Below are 17400 nucleotides of genomic sequence, written 5' to 3' on the forward strand. Positions count from 1 at the left end.
TACAAATGCTACAGGAAGGATAGGAAGGGATGGCGAGAGAGGAAGAGGAGTGGCATTTTTGATAAGGGATAGCATTACAGCTGTGCTGAGGGAGGATATTCCCGGAAATATATCCAAGGAAGTTATTTGGGTGGAACTGAGAAATAAAAAATGGGATGATCACCTTATTGGGATTGTATTATAGACCCCACTAAAAGTCAGAGGGAAATTGAGAAACAAATTTGTAAGGAGATCTGGTGGTTATGGTAAGGGATTTTAACTTTCCAAACATAGACTAGGACTGCCATACTGTTAAGAGTTTAGATGGAGAGGAATTTGTTCAGAGTGCACAAGAAACTTTGAGTCAGTGTGTGGATGTACCTACTAGAGAAGGTGCAAAAACCTGACCTACTCTTGGGAAATAAGGCAGGGCAGGTGACGGAGGTGTGAGTGAGGGAGCACTTTGGGGCCAGCAACCATAATTCTATTCGTTTTTAAAATAGTGATGAAAAAGAATAGACCAGATTGAACAGTTGAAGTTCTAAATTGGAGGAAGATTAAAATTAACAGTATGAGGCTAGTGTTTACTGTGGAGAGGGACGTGGAAGATATAGAAAGTGGGGAAATAGATGGTGACATCTTGAAAAATGTCCATATTACAGAGAAGGAAGTGCTGGATGTCTTAAAACGCATTAAGGTGGATAAATCCTCAGGACCTGATCAGGTGTACCCTAGAGCTCTGTGGGAAACTCGGGAAGTGATTGCTTGGCCCCTTGCTAAGATATTTGCATTATTGATAGTTACGGTTGAGGTGCCAGAAGACTGGCAGTTGGCTAACGTGGTACCATTATTTCAGAAAGGTGGTAAGGACAAGCCAGGGAACTATAGACTTGATGGGGCAGGATGTACATGTATTTGAAAAGGCAAGGACTGGTTCAGGATAGTCAACATGGCTTTGTGCGTGGGAAATCATGTCTCATGAATTGGATTGAGTTTTTGATAAAGTAACAGAGGATTGATAAGGGCAGAGCTGTAGATGTGATCTATATGGACTTCAGTAAGGCGTTCGACAAGGTTCCCCATGGGAGACTGATTAGCAAGGTTAGATCTCATGGAATACAGGGAGAACTAGTCATTTTGAGTCAGTTCTGCAGCCAAAGGTAGAAGACAGAGGGTGGGGTGGAGGGTTGTTTTTCCAGACTTGAGGCCCATGACCAGTGAAATACCACAAGGATCAGCGCTGGGTCCTCTACTTTTTGTCATTTATATAAATGATTTGGATGTGAACATAGGAAGTACAGTAAGCAAGTTTGCAGATGACGCCAAAATTGGCAGTGTAGTGAATAATGAAGAAAATTACCTGAGATTACAACAGGATCTTGATCACATGGGCCAATGCGCTGAGGAGTGGCAGATGGAATTTAATTCAAATAAATGCAATGTGCTGCATTTTGGGAAAGCAAATCTTAGCAGGATTTATACATACAGGGAGTGTCGCTGAACAAAGACTTTGGAGTGCAGGTTCATAGCGCCTTGGAAGTAGAGTCACAGGTAGGTAGGATAGTGAAGGCAGCCTTTGGTATGCTTTCCTTTATTGGTCAGAGCATTGAGTATAGGAGTTGGGAGGTCATGTTGTGGATGTTCAAGATGTTGGATAGGCCATTTTTGGAATATTGCATGCAATTCTGGTCTCCTTCCTATTGGAAGGATGTTGTGAAACTTGAAAACATTCAGATAAGATTAAGGATGTTGCCAGTGTTGGAGGATTTGAGCTATAGGGAGAGGCTGAACAGGCTGGAGTTATTTTCCCTGGAGCAAAGGCTGAGGGGTGACCTTATAGAGGTTTATAAAATCATGAGTGGCGTGGATAGAGTAAATAGACAAAATCTTTTCCCTGGGTTGGGGGAATCCAGAACTTGGGGGTATAGGTTTAGGGTGAGAGGGGAAAAATATAAAAAAAAAGGGACCTCGAGGCAACTTTTCCACGCAGATGGTGGTGCGTGTATGGAATGTGCTGCCAGAGGAAGTAGTGGAGGCTGGTACAATTGTAAAATTTAAAAGGCATCTGGATGGATATATGAATAGCAAGGGTTTAGAGGGATATGGGCCAAAAGCTGGCAAATGGGACTAGATTAGGTTGGGATATCTAGTCAGCATGGACAAGTTGGACCAAAGGGTCTGTTTCCGTGCTGTACATCTCTATGATACCGGAAGAAACATCAAAGCAGCGCTTCACAGGAGGCTCCAATAGCACTGATGATGTTCCCCAGCCAGGGAACGAAACGTTTGCAGCAAAAACTTCCAGCTCGGCGAACAGAACCACAACTACATCTCTATGACTCTAAGTAGGCTATTCAATCAGGGATGTAATATATCTTTGAAAAAGTTATCCAACTTCAGCCTACCTCCCTGCTCTTTCTATCTCACCCTGCAAATATTTCCCCTTTAAGCATTTACCAAATTCAGCAATATCTTTCAGATTGGAATCTGCTTCCATTACCCTTTCAGGATGTGCATTCCAGAATCTTAGTTTTCTTAAATTTCAGTTCGGATTAACCATTTATCTAAAGGGATGTTAAAATGTGGCTAAGTGCTGGATGTAGAGAGAAAAAGAAACAGTTCTCATCATGGGTCACTGGAGTATCTTGATTTAAAACTGATTACAGGAATCACACTAATATGTAAGACAGCCAGCTTCTGTTTTGGAAAGGTGGTCACAGTGATAATGTCACTGAGGTAGCAATCAAGTAGCCCAGGCTAATGCTATGAGGACATGGGTTCAAATCTCACTGTGGCAGTGCATGGAATTTACTTAAATTCAATTAATAAAATCTAGAGTGTAAAGCCAATCAGAGTCGGTGCAACACTGAGGGCCGAAGGGCCTGTTCTGCGCTATACTGGTCTATGTTTGATAAGGTGACCAAAACTATCAATGGTTGCAAAAAACATCTTGTGCATTACTGTCCCTCAGGGAAGGAAATCTGCTATCCTTTATTTGCCCATCATCTATTTAGTAGGATGAGGTAGTAAGTAGAATAAAGGAGTTTGTAAGAAACTTTCCAAGCAGCATTGACTGTATGTTGGGAACAGGTTTACCGTCTGATCGGTTTGGTCACCAACATGCAATATCTGCCATCCTTCACCTGCTCTGACCTACACAGGATAGAGACACAATGTGGTTCACTCTAAACTGGCACAACATGCCACTTCTCTCAAGGGCATTTCGAGATCGGTAATAAATGTGGACTTTGACAGCAACATCCGATGGCAGAATAAATAAACAATTTGTCCATATGCTATTTGTGTAAAAAGAAATGTTAATTCTTTTGTCCTCCTGGAATGCCCAGCTGTTGCTACTGATGCAGCCAACGATGTTAGATCAGTTGTTACTGAGAATGCGTCCGGTTACTTACACTTCATCCATCGTGACATCCTCCTCATCCTGAGGGAGCTGTAAGTAGGGGTTGTTGGAGGCTGGCCGAAACTTGTACCCAGTCAGCACAAAGAACACCAGTGTTGACGCCTCTACTAGAAACTGGAATGTTGAAAATAAAACAAAGTCAGAAAATAAAAAGGGCAAGACATAAAATGCTAAACAAATGAGGTTACAGCTCCTGCCTGTGTAACCAGTAACATTTGACTGAAATCACTCAGACTGGCACAATAAATTGAAGACATTCAAGATGTCGGGTGGGAATCGAGTTTCTGTCTTCCCTGTTCAATAACAGCAAACTACAAAGCATCCCTGCTTTAAATATTAAAAAAAAGAGCACAGCAATTGTCCACAGACTGCACTGTTTCAGAAGACTATCAAAACGAAAAACTGGGATTTTTTATTCAATGAAAAAAAGGTACATGAGCAGGTACAGTCTAAAACATTTAATGTTCTCCAATAAAATGGCTACTGCACAACAGAAATCTTGTACGGTGTTCAGCACGGTTTTCTATGGTATAAAATTAGGATTAAACACTCCAATAAGAATGCCTCTTAATTAACTATTTCCAGTTGTACTAATAAAACTGAACCAGATTTTCAGTCAAATATCAAGAAATCATTAATGCAAGGAAGAAAAATAATGACCCTCTATTACGATGCCCATTTGCAGTGACTCAAAAAAGATATTTACACTTACGAAATGAATTAGAGAAACTTGAACTAATTTCACTTTGGGTAAATGGTGCTATTTCTGAAACGACTTACACCAGTTTGCCAACTATCCCTAGCTTTTAGTGTAGGGCATTTAGGAATCAAACCATTCGTCAAGGTGTTTCAATAAAACATTGACGCAGAATGCAAAAGACCATTTGCCCCACAAAAGCACGTCTTCCCAACACCCCAATGCTCGCAAACTGCCCTATCTGACAGATTTTATTAAAATGCTTATTCCTTGCACAGAGAGAGGTTGCTCCTAATACCCAATTTAAATGCAATTCTCAGACATATATGTGCTTAGTTTCTAGTGCTACAGTCCCACAAATTTTAAAGTGATATGCTGGGTTCAACTTATTTCATATTTGAACTTCAGTAAAAAGGCCTTTGATAAGGTTCCATGTGGTTGCTCTTGAAAGAGAGATCGCATAGAATCCGGGATGAGCTGGCAAATTGGATACAAAACTGGCTTGCTGTTCGGAAACAGAGGGTAATAGTGGAAGGATGCTTGTTGGACTGGAAGCCTGTGACTAGTAAAGTGCCTCAGGGATCGGTGCTGGGCCCATTGCTGTTTGTTATCCATAATCAAATGATTTGGACGAGAGCGTACAAGACATGATTAGTAAGTTTGCTGATGACACTAAAATAGGCGGGATCATGGATAGTGAGGAAGGTTATCAGAAATTGCAGCAGGACCTTGATCAGGTGAGGGAGTGGGCTGACAAATGGGAGTTTAATATAGATAAGCGTGAGGTCTTGTATTTTGGAAAGTCAAGGTGGGAGTTTCATAGTGAATGGTAGGGCCTTAAGGAGGATAGTGGGCCAAAGATCTTGGAGTTCAGGTTCACAGTTCTCTGAAAGTGGAGTCACAGGTAGACAGGGCACTGAAGGCGGCTTTTGGCACACTAGCCTTCATCAGTCAGGACACTAAGTTCTGTTGCAGTTGGACAGAATGCTAGGAAGGCTGCACTTGGGAGTATGGTGTTGAGTTTTGGTCACCTTGTTATGAGTAGTGATTTACAGGGATGTTGCCAGGACTCAATGGCTGGAGTTAAATGGAGAGGTTGGACAAGCTAGGACTTTTTTTTTAAAGAGCGTAGGAGGCTGAGGCGCGGGTTTGGGGAGGGGGGGGTGGAGTCTTAAAGAAGTGTATAAGATCATGAGAGGCATGGATAGGGTGAATGCACTCAGTCTTTTTCCCAGTTTTGGGGAATCGAGGACTAGAAGGCATCAGTTTAAGGTTCAAGGAGCAAGAATAAAAGGGAACCTGAGGGGGCAACTGCTGTACACAGAGGGTGGTACACATTTGCAATGAGCTGCCAGTGGAAGTGGTTGAATATTTAAAAGGCATTTGGTCAAATACAGAGGGGAGGATTAGAAGGACATGGGCCACGTGCTGGGAAGTGAGGTGAGCACGGATGAACATTTTGGTCAGCATGGACCAACTGGGGTCAATGAGCCTGTCTCTGTGCTGCAGGACTCTATTTAAAATACAAGGTCACCCATGAAAACCTCTTCGAATCTTGCTAAGCTTTCTCCTGCCATTTCTAACAAACTCTTTAGTTCTGAGTGGCACGGTGGCTCAGTGGTTAGCACTGCTGCCTCACAGCACCAGGGTCCCAGGTTCGTTTCCAACCAAGGGGGAACTGTCTGTTTGGAGTTTGCACATTCTCCCAGTGTCTGTGTGGGTTTCCTCCGGGTGCTCCAGTTTCCTCCCACAGTCCAAAGATGTGCACGTTAGGTGAATTGGCCATGCTAAATTGCCCTAGTCCTAGGTGCATTAGACAGAGGGAAATAGGTCTGGGTGGGTTACTCTTCAGAGGGTCAGTGTGGACTGGCTGGGCGAAAGAGCCTGTTTCCACACTGTAGGGAATCTAATCTATGACACCATAGACCCGTTCCTGACTTGAGCTTTTCATATATCTCTATCAGCAATCGTGGCTACATCCCTTCACATAAACTTTGAACATCCCTTCAGCTAACTGGATCCCAGATTTGCTACTCTCTTGCTGAACCGGTTTCCTTTCTCCATCTTTTGGACACTCCTTAATATTCAATTCTTTTCAAACCTCCTAAACATCAGTTTCATCCATTCCTTTTGGGATATTTAAAAGGCACTGGAGTTGCATGCTATTGTTAATCATCTTTTCTCGCTGATGTAAATTTCCAATGTATTTCCTTTGTATTAGAGACATGGTTGATTACCTTAATAAAAAGCCCCAATAAGTGACCACAGCTCTATGTACATTATTCAATAGTTAGAAGTATTCAAAAAGTTCAAAAATATCTAAACCTTCGAGTAATTCCCACATACACCATTATTTTAATAACACAATACAAGCACCACTTACATTTCAGATCTATACTGAAAACATCCATATGGCATTAACTTGTTTTTCAACAGTTGCCAAGATTTGGAACTTTTGGTTTTAGCTGTTCCAATCTCCATCAGCTTAAGGAGATCAACAGCCCTTATCAATCTTCCTTCATCTGTCAGATTAAACGGGAAATTCCCTCATTTTGCTGTTACAGTTCACTTATCACAAACGCACAATTCTGTGCTGATCACAACAGTTAGATAATTGGTCCTTACTTACGTTGTACATCCACTGCCACTGAAACGGGACAGTGAATTTAAGAAGAATAGCAATGATTCTGGTGAAATATATATAACAAACAATCTGTGGAAAGACAAATTAGCAATTAGTAGAGACATTTTTATCTTCATCCCAAAATTGTCAATTCCTTGCCCTGGGAGTATGATTGCCCCTAGCTCGAGGCTCCTCAGGGAAGGGAAACATTCTGTCTGCCTTACCAAGGCCGCTGACGAATTTTATGGATTACAGCAAAGCCTTTGACAAGATCTCATATGGCATCTCTGATGGAGAAGGTAACGCACATGGATCCAGGAAAACTTAGCAAGTTGGAGCCAGAATTGGCATTGTGGCAGAAAACTGAGAGACTGGGAGCCAGTGTCCAGCGGTATACTATAGGGATCAGTGGAGGGTCCCTTTTTGATGATTATATATCAATGATCTCGATGAAAACATTGGCGGAAGAATTGGATGAGTAATTTTGTGAAAGTTTGTCCGGATGGTTGAGTAGATGAAAAAGCTCCTGGGTTACAGGAGGACATAAATGAATCGACAGATGGAATTTAACTCTTAAAAGGTGAGACATGATACACTCAAAGTAACAAGACAGGAAGTACTCAATGAATGGCAGGAAATTCAGAGTAACAAAGGGATCTGAGGATACTTGTCTTACCACCATCAGGGATCGTTAGACAAGTTAGTAGAGTAGTTATATATGAGTAGGTATATGGGACACTTACTGTCATCAGTCAAGACATAGATTACAAGATTATAGGGAGGTTATGTTAGAGTTCCACAGAACTATGGGTAGTCCACAGCTGCAGTAGCATGTGCAGTTCTGGTCACAACAATATAGGATATATGTGTGCAGAGGAGATTCACCAGAATGTTACCTGGCATGCAGCATTTTAGATATAAAGGGAACTGGATAAGCTCACGTTGCTTTCTTCAGAGCAGAGAAGGCCAAGAGAGAACCTGACTGAGGTGTATAAGATTATGAGGAACATGTACAGGGTGGATAAGAAGGAGCTGTTCAACTTAGTCAAAGGGTCACCAATGAGGAGGTATAATCTTAAAGGGAAAAAGGCAGGAAGCTTTGAGGAACGTTGTTTTCACTCAGAGGGCTGTGGGAATCTGGAATGCACTGCCTGGGAGGGTGGTTGAGGTGGCAAACCTCACTACCTTTCAAAAGTACTTGGTGAACACTGGAAATGTCATAACATTCAAGGCTATGGCCAAATACTGGGAAGTGGGACTGGTGTCGATTTAAAGGGACTTGGTCAGTGCAGACACCATGGACCAAAAGGGCCTGTTCTGCACTATATGATTCCATGATTTTTATAAAACTTAAGTTTGTAATAAACATAGCAGGTCTCTGTCCTCCAATGCTACATTCCATTTACTTTTGAAACCATAACAGAAATAGAAAAAGGTGTCAAGAACATGGGCTGTGCTCCAACACTGAACAAAATTATGGTTGATCTTCACTTTTCTGCCAGTCCCATAACCTGACATTTCCTCAGTCCAAAACCTGCCAATTTCACTCAAACACACTCTAATGAAACATACACGGGACCATGGGAAATAGCAGCATTCGGCCACTTCATCCAATCGAGCCTACTCCACCACTGAACTGGACCATAGCCGATCGCCCACCTTATCACCTAACCTGCACTATCACCACAATCTCTCGATAGCTTTAAAATCCAGGAATCCATCAATCTCGGACTTGAACAACCCAAGAAAGTACAGATTTCGGAGATTCAAAGAATGGAGAATTTTTTCAACTGTCTCAAAATGGTAAACTCCCCATCCCGAAACTGCAAGACTCCTAGTTTCAGGCTCCCTCGTGATGTACCTACCCTGTCAAGCCCTCTTTAGAATTTTATACACTTCACTCGGAACAGCATCTACAAAACGGGAAAAGTCTTGTTCCTAAGGTTTGGAGGGAAATGGGCCAGGAACAGCCAGCTGGGACTAGTTTAGCTTGGAATTATGCTCAGCATAGACAAGTTGGACTGCAGGGTTAATTTCAGTGCTGAATGACTAACTGTATAACCTCTCACTGGTAAGGTAGATCACTCCTCATCCCTGATGTGGTTAGCCTCACCATTTGTAGCAATCTCAAAATGCACCACAAAACCTGCTTTCCAAAAGGCTGGATTGACGTTTGTGGCAATTCTTGGCCTAGCCCTTCACTAACTTTTTATAAAGCCAAAGTCTGCCCGTGAGGGATTTGAACACTACTGTCACGCACGGCAATGTTTAAGCAGCTCTCTCACTGATCCGAGCGGGATCCAGGGGGAGAAAAACAAAAGCCATGTGTTAAACAAACATTTACACCTCACACAGTAACAGGGCGCATATACCCACCATGACATAAAAGTGCCTGAAGAGTTTCAATTTGGCCAGATTCATTGCAGCTGCAGATAAAAATCAGGAAGAAAGTAGAATTAGTGATGAAAGTCAGGACTGCACCTTCCAGTTTGATCATTTTCTCATATGCGTGAAATTCCACGTTCTCTCCCTTTCACCAGTTTCTCCCTGCAAGGACAAAGGAACTGCAGTCGGAGTTGTTGTCATGAGTAGTACACAGTGTGTATTATGGGTAGTAGCCCAATATTCAAGCATTCGCCATCACAAACCACCCCAAAACCAACCTGTTCACACTTTGAATAAGTGATTTTCATTGAGATTTATATAGAGGTATAACGAGAAGTGTTGCACTATGTGCTCTACATGCACATCATTAAAAGTGCACCAGGGTGACAGAACAGACTGCATGATAGTGTCAGAGACAGACTCACAGAGACAGATCCACAGAGAGTCGGGGGTTCTTTATCTTGGCTGCTTTTCCAAGGCAGCAGATAGCATACTTGGAGTCAATGGATGGCAGGCTGGTTCGTGAGATGGACTGGGCTGTGCTCACAACTCTGTAGTTTCTCACTGTCCTGTGAAGAGCAATTGCCACACCATCCTGTGATGCATCAAGATAGTTTCTACAGTGCATCCATGAAAATTTGAGAGCCTTATGAACATGCCGAATGTCATCAGCCTCCTGAGGAAGGAGGGACGTTGCTATCATCTCTTGACTGTCGCATCGACGTGGGTGGACCCGGACAGATTGTTGGTGATTGCCACTCCCAGGAACGTGATGCACTCGATCATTTCCACCTCAGCACCATCGATACAGTCAGAGGCGTGCCCTCCACTCTGCTTCCTGAAGTCAATGACCAGCTCCTTCATTTTGCTGATGTTGAAGACGACGGTGTCTTTACATCACAGTCATGCATTTGATGTCCTTATATGCCATCTTGTCATTGTTTGAGATTTGATCTACAATGATGGTGTTGTCAGCAAAGTTTTAACTGGAGGTGATGCAGAATTTGGTCAGACAGCAGAGGGTGTGGAAGGAGTTTCAGTAGAGGGTTGAGTACGCAGCCCTCTGAGGTACCAATGTCAAGGATCATAATGGAGAAGGCGCTGTTGCCTATCCTTACTGGCTGCAGTCTGGTCAGGAAGTCAAGATCCAGTGAGGGTGGGGGGGAAGCAAGAAGAGTCTCAGCTTCTGGAGTTTAGAGATGAGTTTGTTTGGAACATACTAAGAAATCTCAATCAAGAGCAAGAACACGGGCTGATATTTTCCCTCCCTATCTAGGGTTAGAAATAATTGCACCAAAAATGTTACTATCTTAGGGTCATGAAGAAGATTGAGAGTGTGATAGTAGATAGCAAGAGGTATTTACCCTTGGATGGAGAGTCTAGTACTTGGGGATCAGAGCCTTTGGACAAAGTGTCAGCCACTTAAGACCGGTGACATTTTTCTCTTTGGAGAATTACGATCTTGGGTCTGAGTCCAGAGAGATGTGGATGTTCAGCTGTTGCATACATTCATGTCAAACAAACCAGAGACATGGGGATGCAGCAATTGACCAAAATAGTCTTATATTAGATTACTTACAGTGTGGAAACAGGCCCTTCAGCCCAACAAGTCCACACCGACCCACCGAAGCACGACCCACCCATACATTTACCCCTTACCTAACTCTACGGGCAATTTAGCATGGCCAATTCACCTGACCCGCACATCTTTGGACTGTGGGAGGAAACCGGAGCACCCGGAGGAAACCCACACAGACACGGGGAGAACGTGCAAACTCCACACAGTCAGTCGCCTGAGGCGGGAATTGAACCCAGGTCTCTGGTGCTGTGAGGCAACAGTGCTAACCACTGTGCCACCGTGCCGCCCAAGTCAAAATGGATGTAGAAGATCAGCCAGGATTGTAATGAACACCACACACAGTACACACAAGGGGCACAATGGCCTACTCCTACAGACAAACTGCAAGTTGCTAACAATACTGCAGCATCTGACAGTTCATGGAGTATATTCCAATTGAGCTTTAAAAACAAATTGAACTGATCAATGATAACTTACTGCCGCCTTCCACGTAGCTATTAGGCTATCAAACTTACCCTTACCATCTGTGCTTGAAGCCTCTTGCAAGTGCCTAATTGACCTGAAAAATACAGAAGGTCGAAATCAAATTGAATTAATGATGTTCCCTCCTATCATTTTAAAATAAGTCAACAATCTGAATCAGTCAAAAACTAAAACAAAAAAAATTTGTGGATGCTGGAGATGTGAAACAACAACAAAAATTGTTGGAGAAACTCAGTAGGTCTGGCAGCAACTGTGGAGAGAAAGCACACAAATAACATTTAAGGTCCAGTGACCCTTCTTCAGAACTGAAGTGAAGTGAACACTGTGCGCATGCCGCATGCATCAGATCCACACAACCTAACCTATGGGCCCATCACAAAGTACTCTGAGCAACTCCTTGAACACTTCCCAGATGCCCAGTCTGAATTTGAGAGCAGACAGAGAAAATATCAAAATGAAGTTTCTGAAGAAACCAATGAAAATGTATCAGAGAACTGCAGTGTTGCATTATCCACGTCCTACCAAGTAGAGCAAGGGGACAAGATTAAATTCAACCCTAACTACCCTTCGCATACCACAGAAGAAACAGCTGATTCAGACCAGGCAGCACCAAGACATCCATGTCACTGTTTAACTTCCACCAGAGTCTCTGCCTGCTCCTGGTCATCAGAATGTGCTTTGATTTCAACTTAGGTTTCCCCTTAGATTCTATTCGCTCTTCACCAAGTCATACTCTCACAACTCTCTCTGTAAAGAAGTTTCCCTGACCTTCTTTATGAATTTACCTTGCAGCTGCTAGTTTTGGACTCTCCCCACAAGCAAATACAGCTTCTCCAACAACATCTACCAAAAGCAAACTTTTCTCAATCTTGAGGACATCCAGGAGGTTGCACCTCGGTCTCTTGCAAGGGGACAAACCTTCGCTGATATTTAATTCCACCTAATTTTGGTTAAGTTCAAAGCTTATAAACTCGAGGCTCTGGGTCCACAAGTGGAGTGTAAGCATGATGGGAAAATCAAAGTCAACTTCAGCTGCACAAATGATCTGTTTTGTAATGTTTCATCCAGACCAGGACTTCACCCAGTCTGGGCGATAACATTTCCTGAAGTGTTTTTTTTTACAAATAATGAGTCGGAATTTTAATTGGCAGGTACGTCTAGTGGCTAGAAAAGAGAAGGCTAAGGAGCTCTTGTCAAAGTTTAAGACACTCGCAGTAATTAAAACAAGGTCAATTCCTGATGAAGGGCTTATGCCTGAAACGCCGAATTTCCTGTTCCTTGGATGCTGCCTGACCTGCTGCGCTTTAACCAGCAACACATTTTCAGCAAGGTGACTGTCACAGAATAGGAGCTCTCTGATTGGAGCTGTTAAATCTGGCCCAATCAGGGAGCCCAGACTGACACATAGCAAACAGGACGCCTGACACTCCTGTTTCGAGAGCTACCTCTGAGCTGGATCAGTGTCAAGGACTGTAAAGAAAGGGTGACTCTAACAGGATTCCAGCCTCTGTAGAGTTATTGCAATATTAAAAAGGATCTGATAGGAAAGATCGAGAGAAATTATTTTTGCTGGTTGGGGAGTCTAGCAGTAAAAGAACATGACCCATAAAGTGAAGGTAGATCTTTCAGAACTGAAAGTAGGAAACACTTCAACATGCAAAGAGCAAAGGATGGCAACACATGAAAATAGAAACGTAAGGGAGAAGACTTCTTTTTTACATGCATTTCATAGCTTTGCAAAGAATACTTACCAAACAACAGGAAACAGAATCGCTCCACAGCAAATAAGATCCACTAGGAACAGAATCTCCTTCCACAAAGCGTACTCACTCGTCCCCTCTTCAGTCGATTCAATGATGATAAAGGCTGTATTTGCTAACACCTTAAGTGACAACAGAAAAAGGAATTTAACTTTTCTGCCCCCCCAACAGTATTTTTAATTTAACAAAAAATGGAGAATTGATAATTGCACAGCACTTTGTCTGAAATAGGCTTTACACAGTCAGTTGGCTTTCCTGTTACCTCATCCTAACACTGTCGAAACGCAGTCCAAGCACTGCTGAATTGAGCTGCCCCCGTTACTCAGGAATTAAATCCTTCCCAGATAATTGCAATTTTTTTTTAGATTAGATTACTTATGGTGTGGAAACAGGCCCTTCGGCCCAACAAGTCCACACCGACACGCCGAAGCGCAACCCACCCATACCCCTACATTTACCCCTTACCTAACACTACAGGCAATTTAACATGGCCAATTCACCTGACCCGCACATCTTTGGACTGTGGGAGGAAACCAGAGCACCCGGAGGAAACCCACGCAGACATGGGGAGAATGTGCAAACTCCACACAGTCAGTCGCCTGAGTGGGGAATTGAACCTGGGTCTCAGGCGCTGTGAGGCAGCAGTGCTAACCACTGTGCCACCATGCCGCCCACCATTTCTTCAATTGCCCAACTTCCTTTGCCATCATCGGCAAATATGGTGCTCTGCCATACGTAGTCTGCAAAGCCAGGATTCTAACATATTATACTGTGCAAGAAAAATTCCATTTCCTGCAGGCCTTATGTAATTTTTAAAATCACTAAAAAAGAACAAAACTGTGGATGCTGGTGATGTACAACAACAAAAAACAGAAATTGCTGGAGAAAATCTAGGTCTGGTAGTATCTGCAGATAAATCGAGTTAACGCTTGAGTTCAACAATCCTTCTGCCTGATGTGCCAAGTTTCTCCAGCAATTTGTTTACTTCTTTTTTGTTAAACAAATACTTTCAACCCACTTTTACACTTTACCTCAAGTCTGGTCTGCCATTGAGGAGGCAGTGTAGAAACCAATGTGAAAATGTTTGATTTTGACAATATATTGCTGTCACTTATGGTTACTATGGAGGCAAGCTAGACAATCATCCTGAACCAGAGGACACCTGTCAGAATACTGTTCAGGACACAAAAATACATCCAATTTCTTTGGTGTGGTCATATCATAGGGTTCTCAAAGTTCACCTGAAAGGTTAAGCAACTCTGGGTTCAACACCACTCCCTGGAGATAATCAGGACTGGTAGCCAGATTCATACAGCATGGAAACAAACCCTTTAGTCCAACCAATTCATGCCAAGCATAATCCCAAACTAAACTAGTCCCACCTGCCCGTGCTTGGCCCATCTCCTCCCCAAACACTTATTCATGTACTTACTTAAATGTCTTTGAAATGTAGCCCCATATCCACCAGTTGCTCTGGAAGTTCATTCTACACACAACCCACTAAAAAAATTGTCCCTCATGTTTTTTTTTAAATCTTCCTCCTCATCTTAAAAATCTGCCCCCTAGTCTTGAAACCCCCCATCCAAGGGAAAGATACCTGCCAATCTATACTCATTATTTTATAAACCTCTAATGTCACCCCTCAACCTCTGACACTCCAGTGAAAAACATGCCAGCCAATTCAACCTCTCCTTTAACTCAAACCCTCCATTCTGGTAACATCCTGAAAAACCTTTGCTGAGTCCTTGCCAGCTCAATAATATCCTTCCTCTAACGCAGTGACCAGACTAGAGACAGTACTCCAGAAGAGGCCTCAAAAAGAGTACACTTTCTATAACATGTCAAAAACTTCTCAAAACTGGCAAACATGTCATTTGAAGAAAATTGCTAACCACTCAAAGTAGAGCAACCCACATCCTGACTGTCTATTTTAGGAAGTTCCTCTCAACTCTGGAAGACATTTTCAATGATCTAACATTCCACCATGAATATTAGCCATGCTTGTTATGAGTTTAACCTTAGATTTGAACCGTATAAGGAGGGGAGAGTATCTGATTATGAAGGACTGCCCACAAATTGGTCATGTCCACAATCTTGTCTTCCCACGCCCCACTGCCTCCAAAGTACAAACTATCCAACTGATGAGCACCAGCAGACAATATTGTTGCTGCACAGTCAACAGGCCAGCGTGTCATATACTGCACAACGTCAAAATTACAACTTGACAGAACAGAAGGAGGCCAATCAGCCCATCGTGTCTGTACCAGCTCTCAAAAGAGCCACCCAACTAGTTGCACTCTCCATCCCTATCTCTGTGGCCCTCTAACTTCATCCCTTTCAAATATATATCCAGCTCTCTTTTAAGCCCTCCTATGGAGTCCACCTTCACCACCTCCCAGGCTGCTCATTCCAAATCCTAACAACCGAGTAGAGAAGTTTCTCCTCCTCCCACTCCCAGTTCTCTCGCTGACAATCTTGAAATGGTGACCCTTATTTACTGACACACTAACCAGTGGGGATAGAATATGCTACCCTACCCTGTCAAAATTGTTCATAATTTTGAGCACATCAGTAAGGTCACCTCTTAATCTTCTCTGCTCCAAGGAGAACAAGCCCAATCTCTCTGGTCTTGTATTATATCTAAAATCCCTCACTCCAGGTATCATTCTAGTAAATCTCCTTTGAATTCTCCAGGACTTTAATATCCTTTCCTTAAATAAGTGCCCAGAACTGAACACAATGCACCAAATGTAGTCTGACCAATGATCTGTAGAGGTGTAGCATTACTTCCTTGCTTTTGTATTCTATGCTACTATTTTTGAACCCAAGGATCCAACAAGCCTTAACTGTTTCAAATTGCCTGGCCATCTTCAGAAAATCATGTGTGAAACCCAAGTTCCCTTTGCTCTGTACTCCCCTCGAAGTTGTACCATTGAGTCTGTTTTTTCTCTCCATGTTTCTTTTACCAAGATGCATTGCCTCACATTACATGGCATTGGAATTTCATTTGCCAGGTGTCTGCTTGTTTGGCCAACTTGTCGATGCCCCTCTGAATTTGCTCAGCATCACCCTCACAGTTCACTACTCTCCCTAGCTTAGGATCATCTGCAAACTTAGAAATCTTGCCCTCAACTCCTATCTCCAAATCACTTGTATACATGAGAAAAGGCAAGGGTTCCAACAGTAGTCCCGGGGAACACCATTTTCAAATAGTCTCCAGTTTGGGAATTTCCCATCTATACCTAACCTCTGTTTCCTAACCCACACCGTCAAGGACCAATCCTAAACATTTCCAAATTGCTCACCAACCTGGCACATGGCACTGTATCAAATGCTTTCTGCAAGTCCAAATATACAACATCCATAGCACTACCCTCCCCCACTCCCTGAGTCATCTTGTCAAAGAACTGAAATGCCAAAATAATTATATTTTAACACTGCTGGCTGCTCCTTCATTTCCACAGTCCTAGGCCTCTGCTGTGCGTCTTCGTGTTTTACATGAACATATTAAATTGATTAATTAAAGTATTTTACAACTATTCTTGGAACAAGAGAGGGATCAAGGGGCTTTGCAACATTTTTAGTCCTGGACACCAGTGGCTTGTTCTGAAATGGCTTTAGTGATACGTAACTTGCGTAATTTGTTCAAACTACTGACATTAAAAAGGTGAAGCGCACCTTGACTTAAAGGGACACAGTGTTACAGAGCAGCAATGCCTCAGCTCAATTCCATGTAATGAATTACTAGATTCAGGAAGAGTAATGGTTTAAAGACGCTGAGGAAATTTTTCTGACTTCTTGGCAGGTTAAGAGATGAGAAGCAGAAGTACTGTGCGGTGGGGAAAAAATAAGGCACCTCACACTCTCGCAGCTGCTGTCTAACCCATGAGCCCCTCTGAAAAAAGATGACGGGACAAGATTAATATCTTGGATGACTTCACCCTCCTCCGCACAGAGAGATGTCCTACTGATACTTTGTTGGAACTTAAGCAAAAAGGCCAAATTGACAACTTCCAAGATAGCCCAGTGACAGTGGAATCTGGAGAATGGAAATAAGGGGAAGAAAAGTAGTGTTTGAACAGAAAAGTCACAATGGAACTGGAAGCCAGTTTCTTTGTGAACTGTAAAAACTAAAGCATCAAAATGTTTGCTGACATAATTACTTTTAAAGTCATCTACTTGGTAATGCAAAACTCCCTGCAGTTCTCAAATCCTTACACATTAAACAGATGAATTTCAGTCCAGAGTTTTTGAAATCTTCTTTACCTGAAGAGGAATCACGATCATAAAGATCTTTTTGTCTTTATCTGACAGGATATATTTTATAAAAGCCCATCCTGTGCCGATCAAAGCCAAAGTAATAAACAGCAAGGCACCCTTCAACCTGCAGAACAAGGTGGGACATGAAGTTCAAATTGTTACCATCACTTGAAAAGAAGCATTCTTGTCAAAAATATTTTGCACATGGCTTTT

General features: G+C 42.6%; 1 protein-coding gene across 1 annotated transcript in view; it reads right to left on the reverse strand.

Annotated features, from left to right (window-relative positions):
• LOC132835959 (protein GPR108-like) overlaps nucleotides 1–17400 on the reverse strand; it is a 48299-nt gene that overhangs the window by 4311 nt on the left and 26588 nt on the right. The window contains exons 12-17 of the mRNA XM_060855112.1: nucleotides 17194–17311; nucleotides 12919–13049; nucleotides 11200–11243; nucleotides 9097–9146; nucleotides 6727–6810; nucleotides 3393–3514 (exon numbers count right to left, since the gene is read on the reverse strand). Of these exons, the coding sequence (XP_060711095.1) occupies nucleotides 3393–3514; nucleotides 6727–6810; nucleotides 9097–9146; nucleotides 11200–11243; nucleotides 12919–13049; nucleotides 17194–17311 (549 nt within the window). The remainder of the gene's footprint in view (nucleotides 1–3392; nucleotides 3515–6726; nucleotides 6811–9096; nucleotides 9147–11199; nucleotides 11244–12918; nucleotides 13050–17193; nucleotides 17312–17400) is intronic.

This window comes from Hemiscyllium ocellatum, chromosome 45, assembly GCF_020745735.1.
Source record: "Hemiscyllium ocellatum isolate sHemOce1 chromosome 45, sHemOce1.pat.X.cur, whole genome shotgun sequence".
Classification (NCBI taxonomy): domain Eukaryota; kingdom Metazoa; phylum Chordata; class Chondrichthyes; order Orectolobiformes; family Hemiscylliidae; genus Hemiscyllium; species Hemiscyllium ocellatum.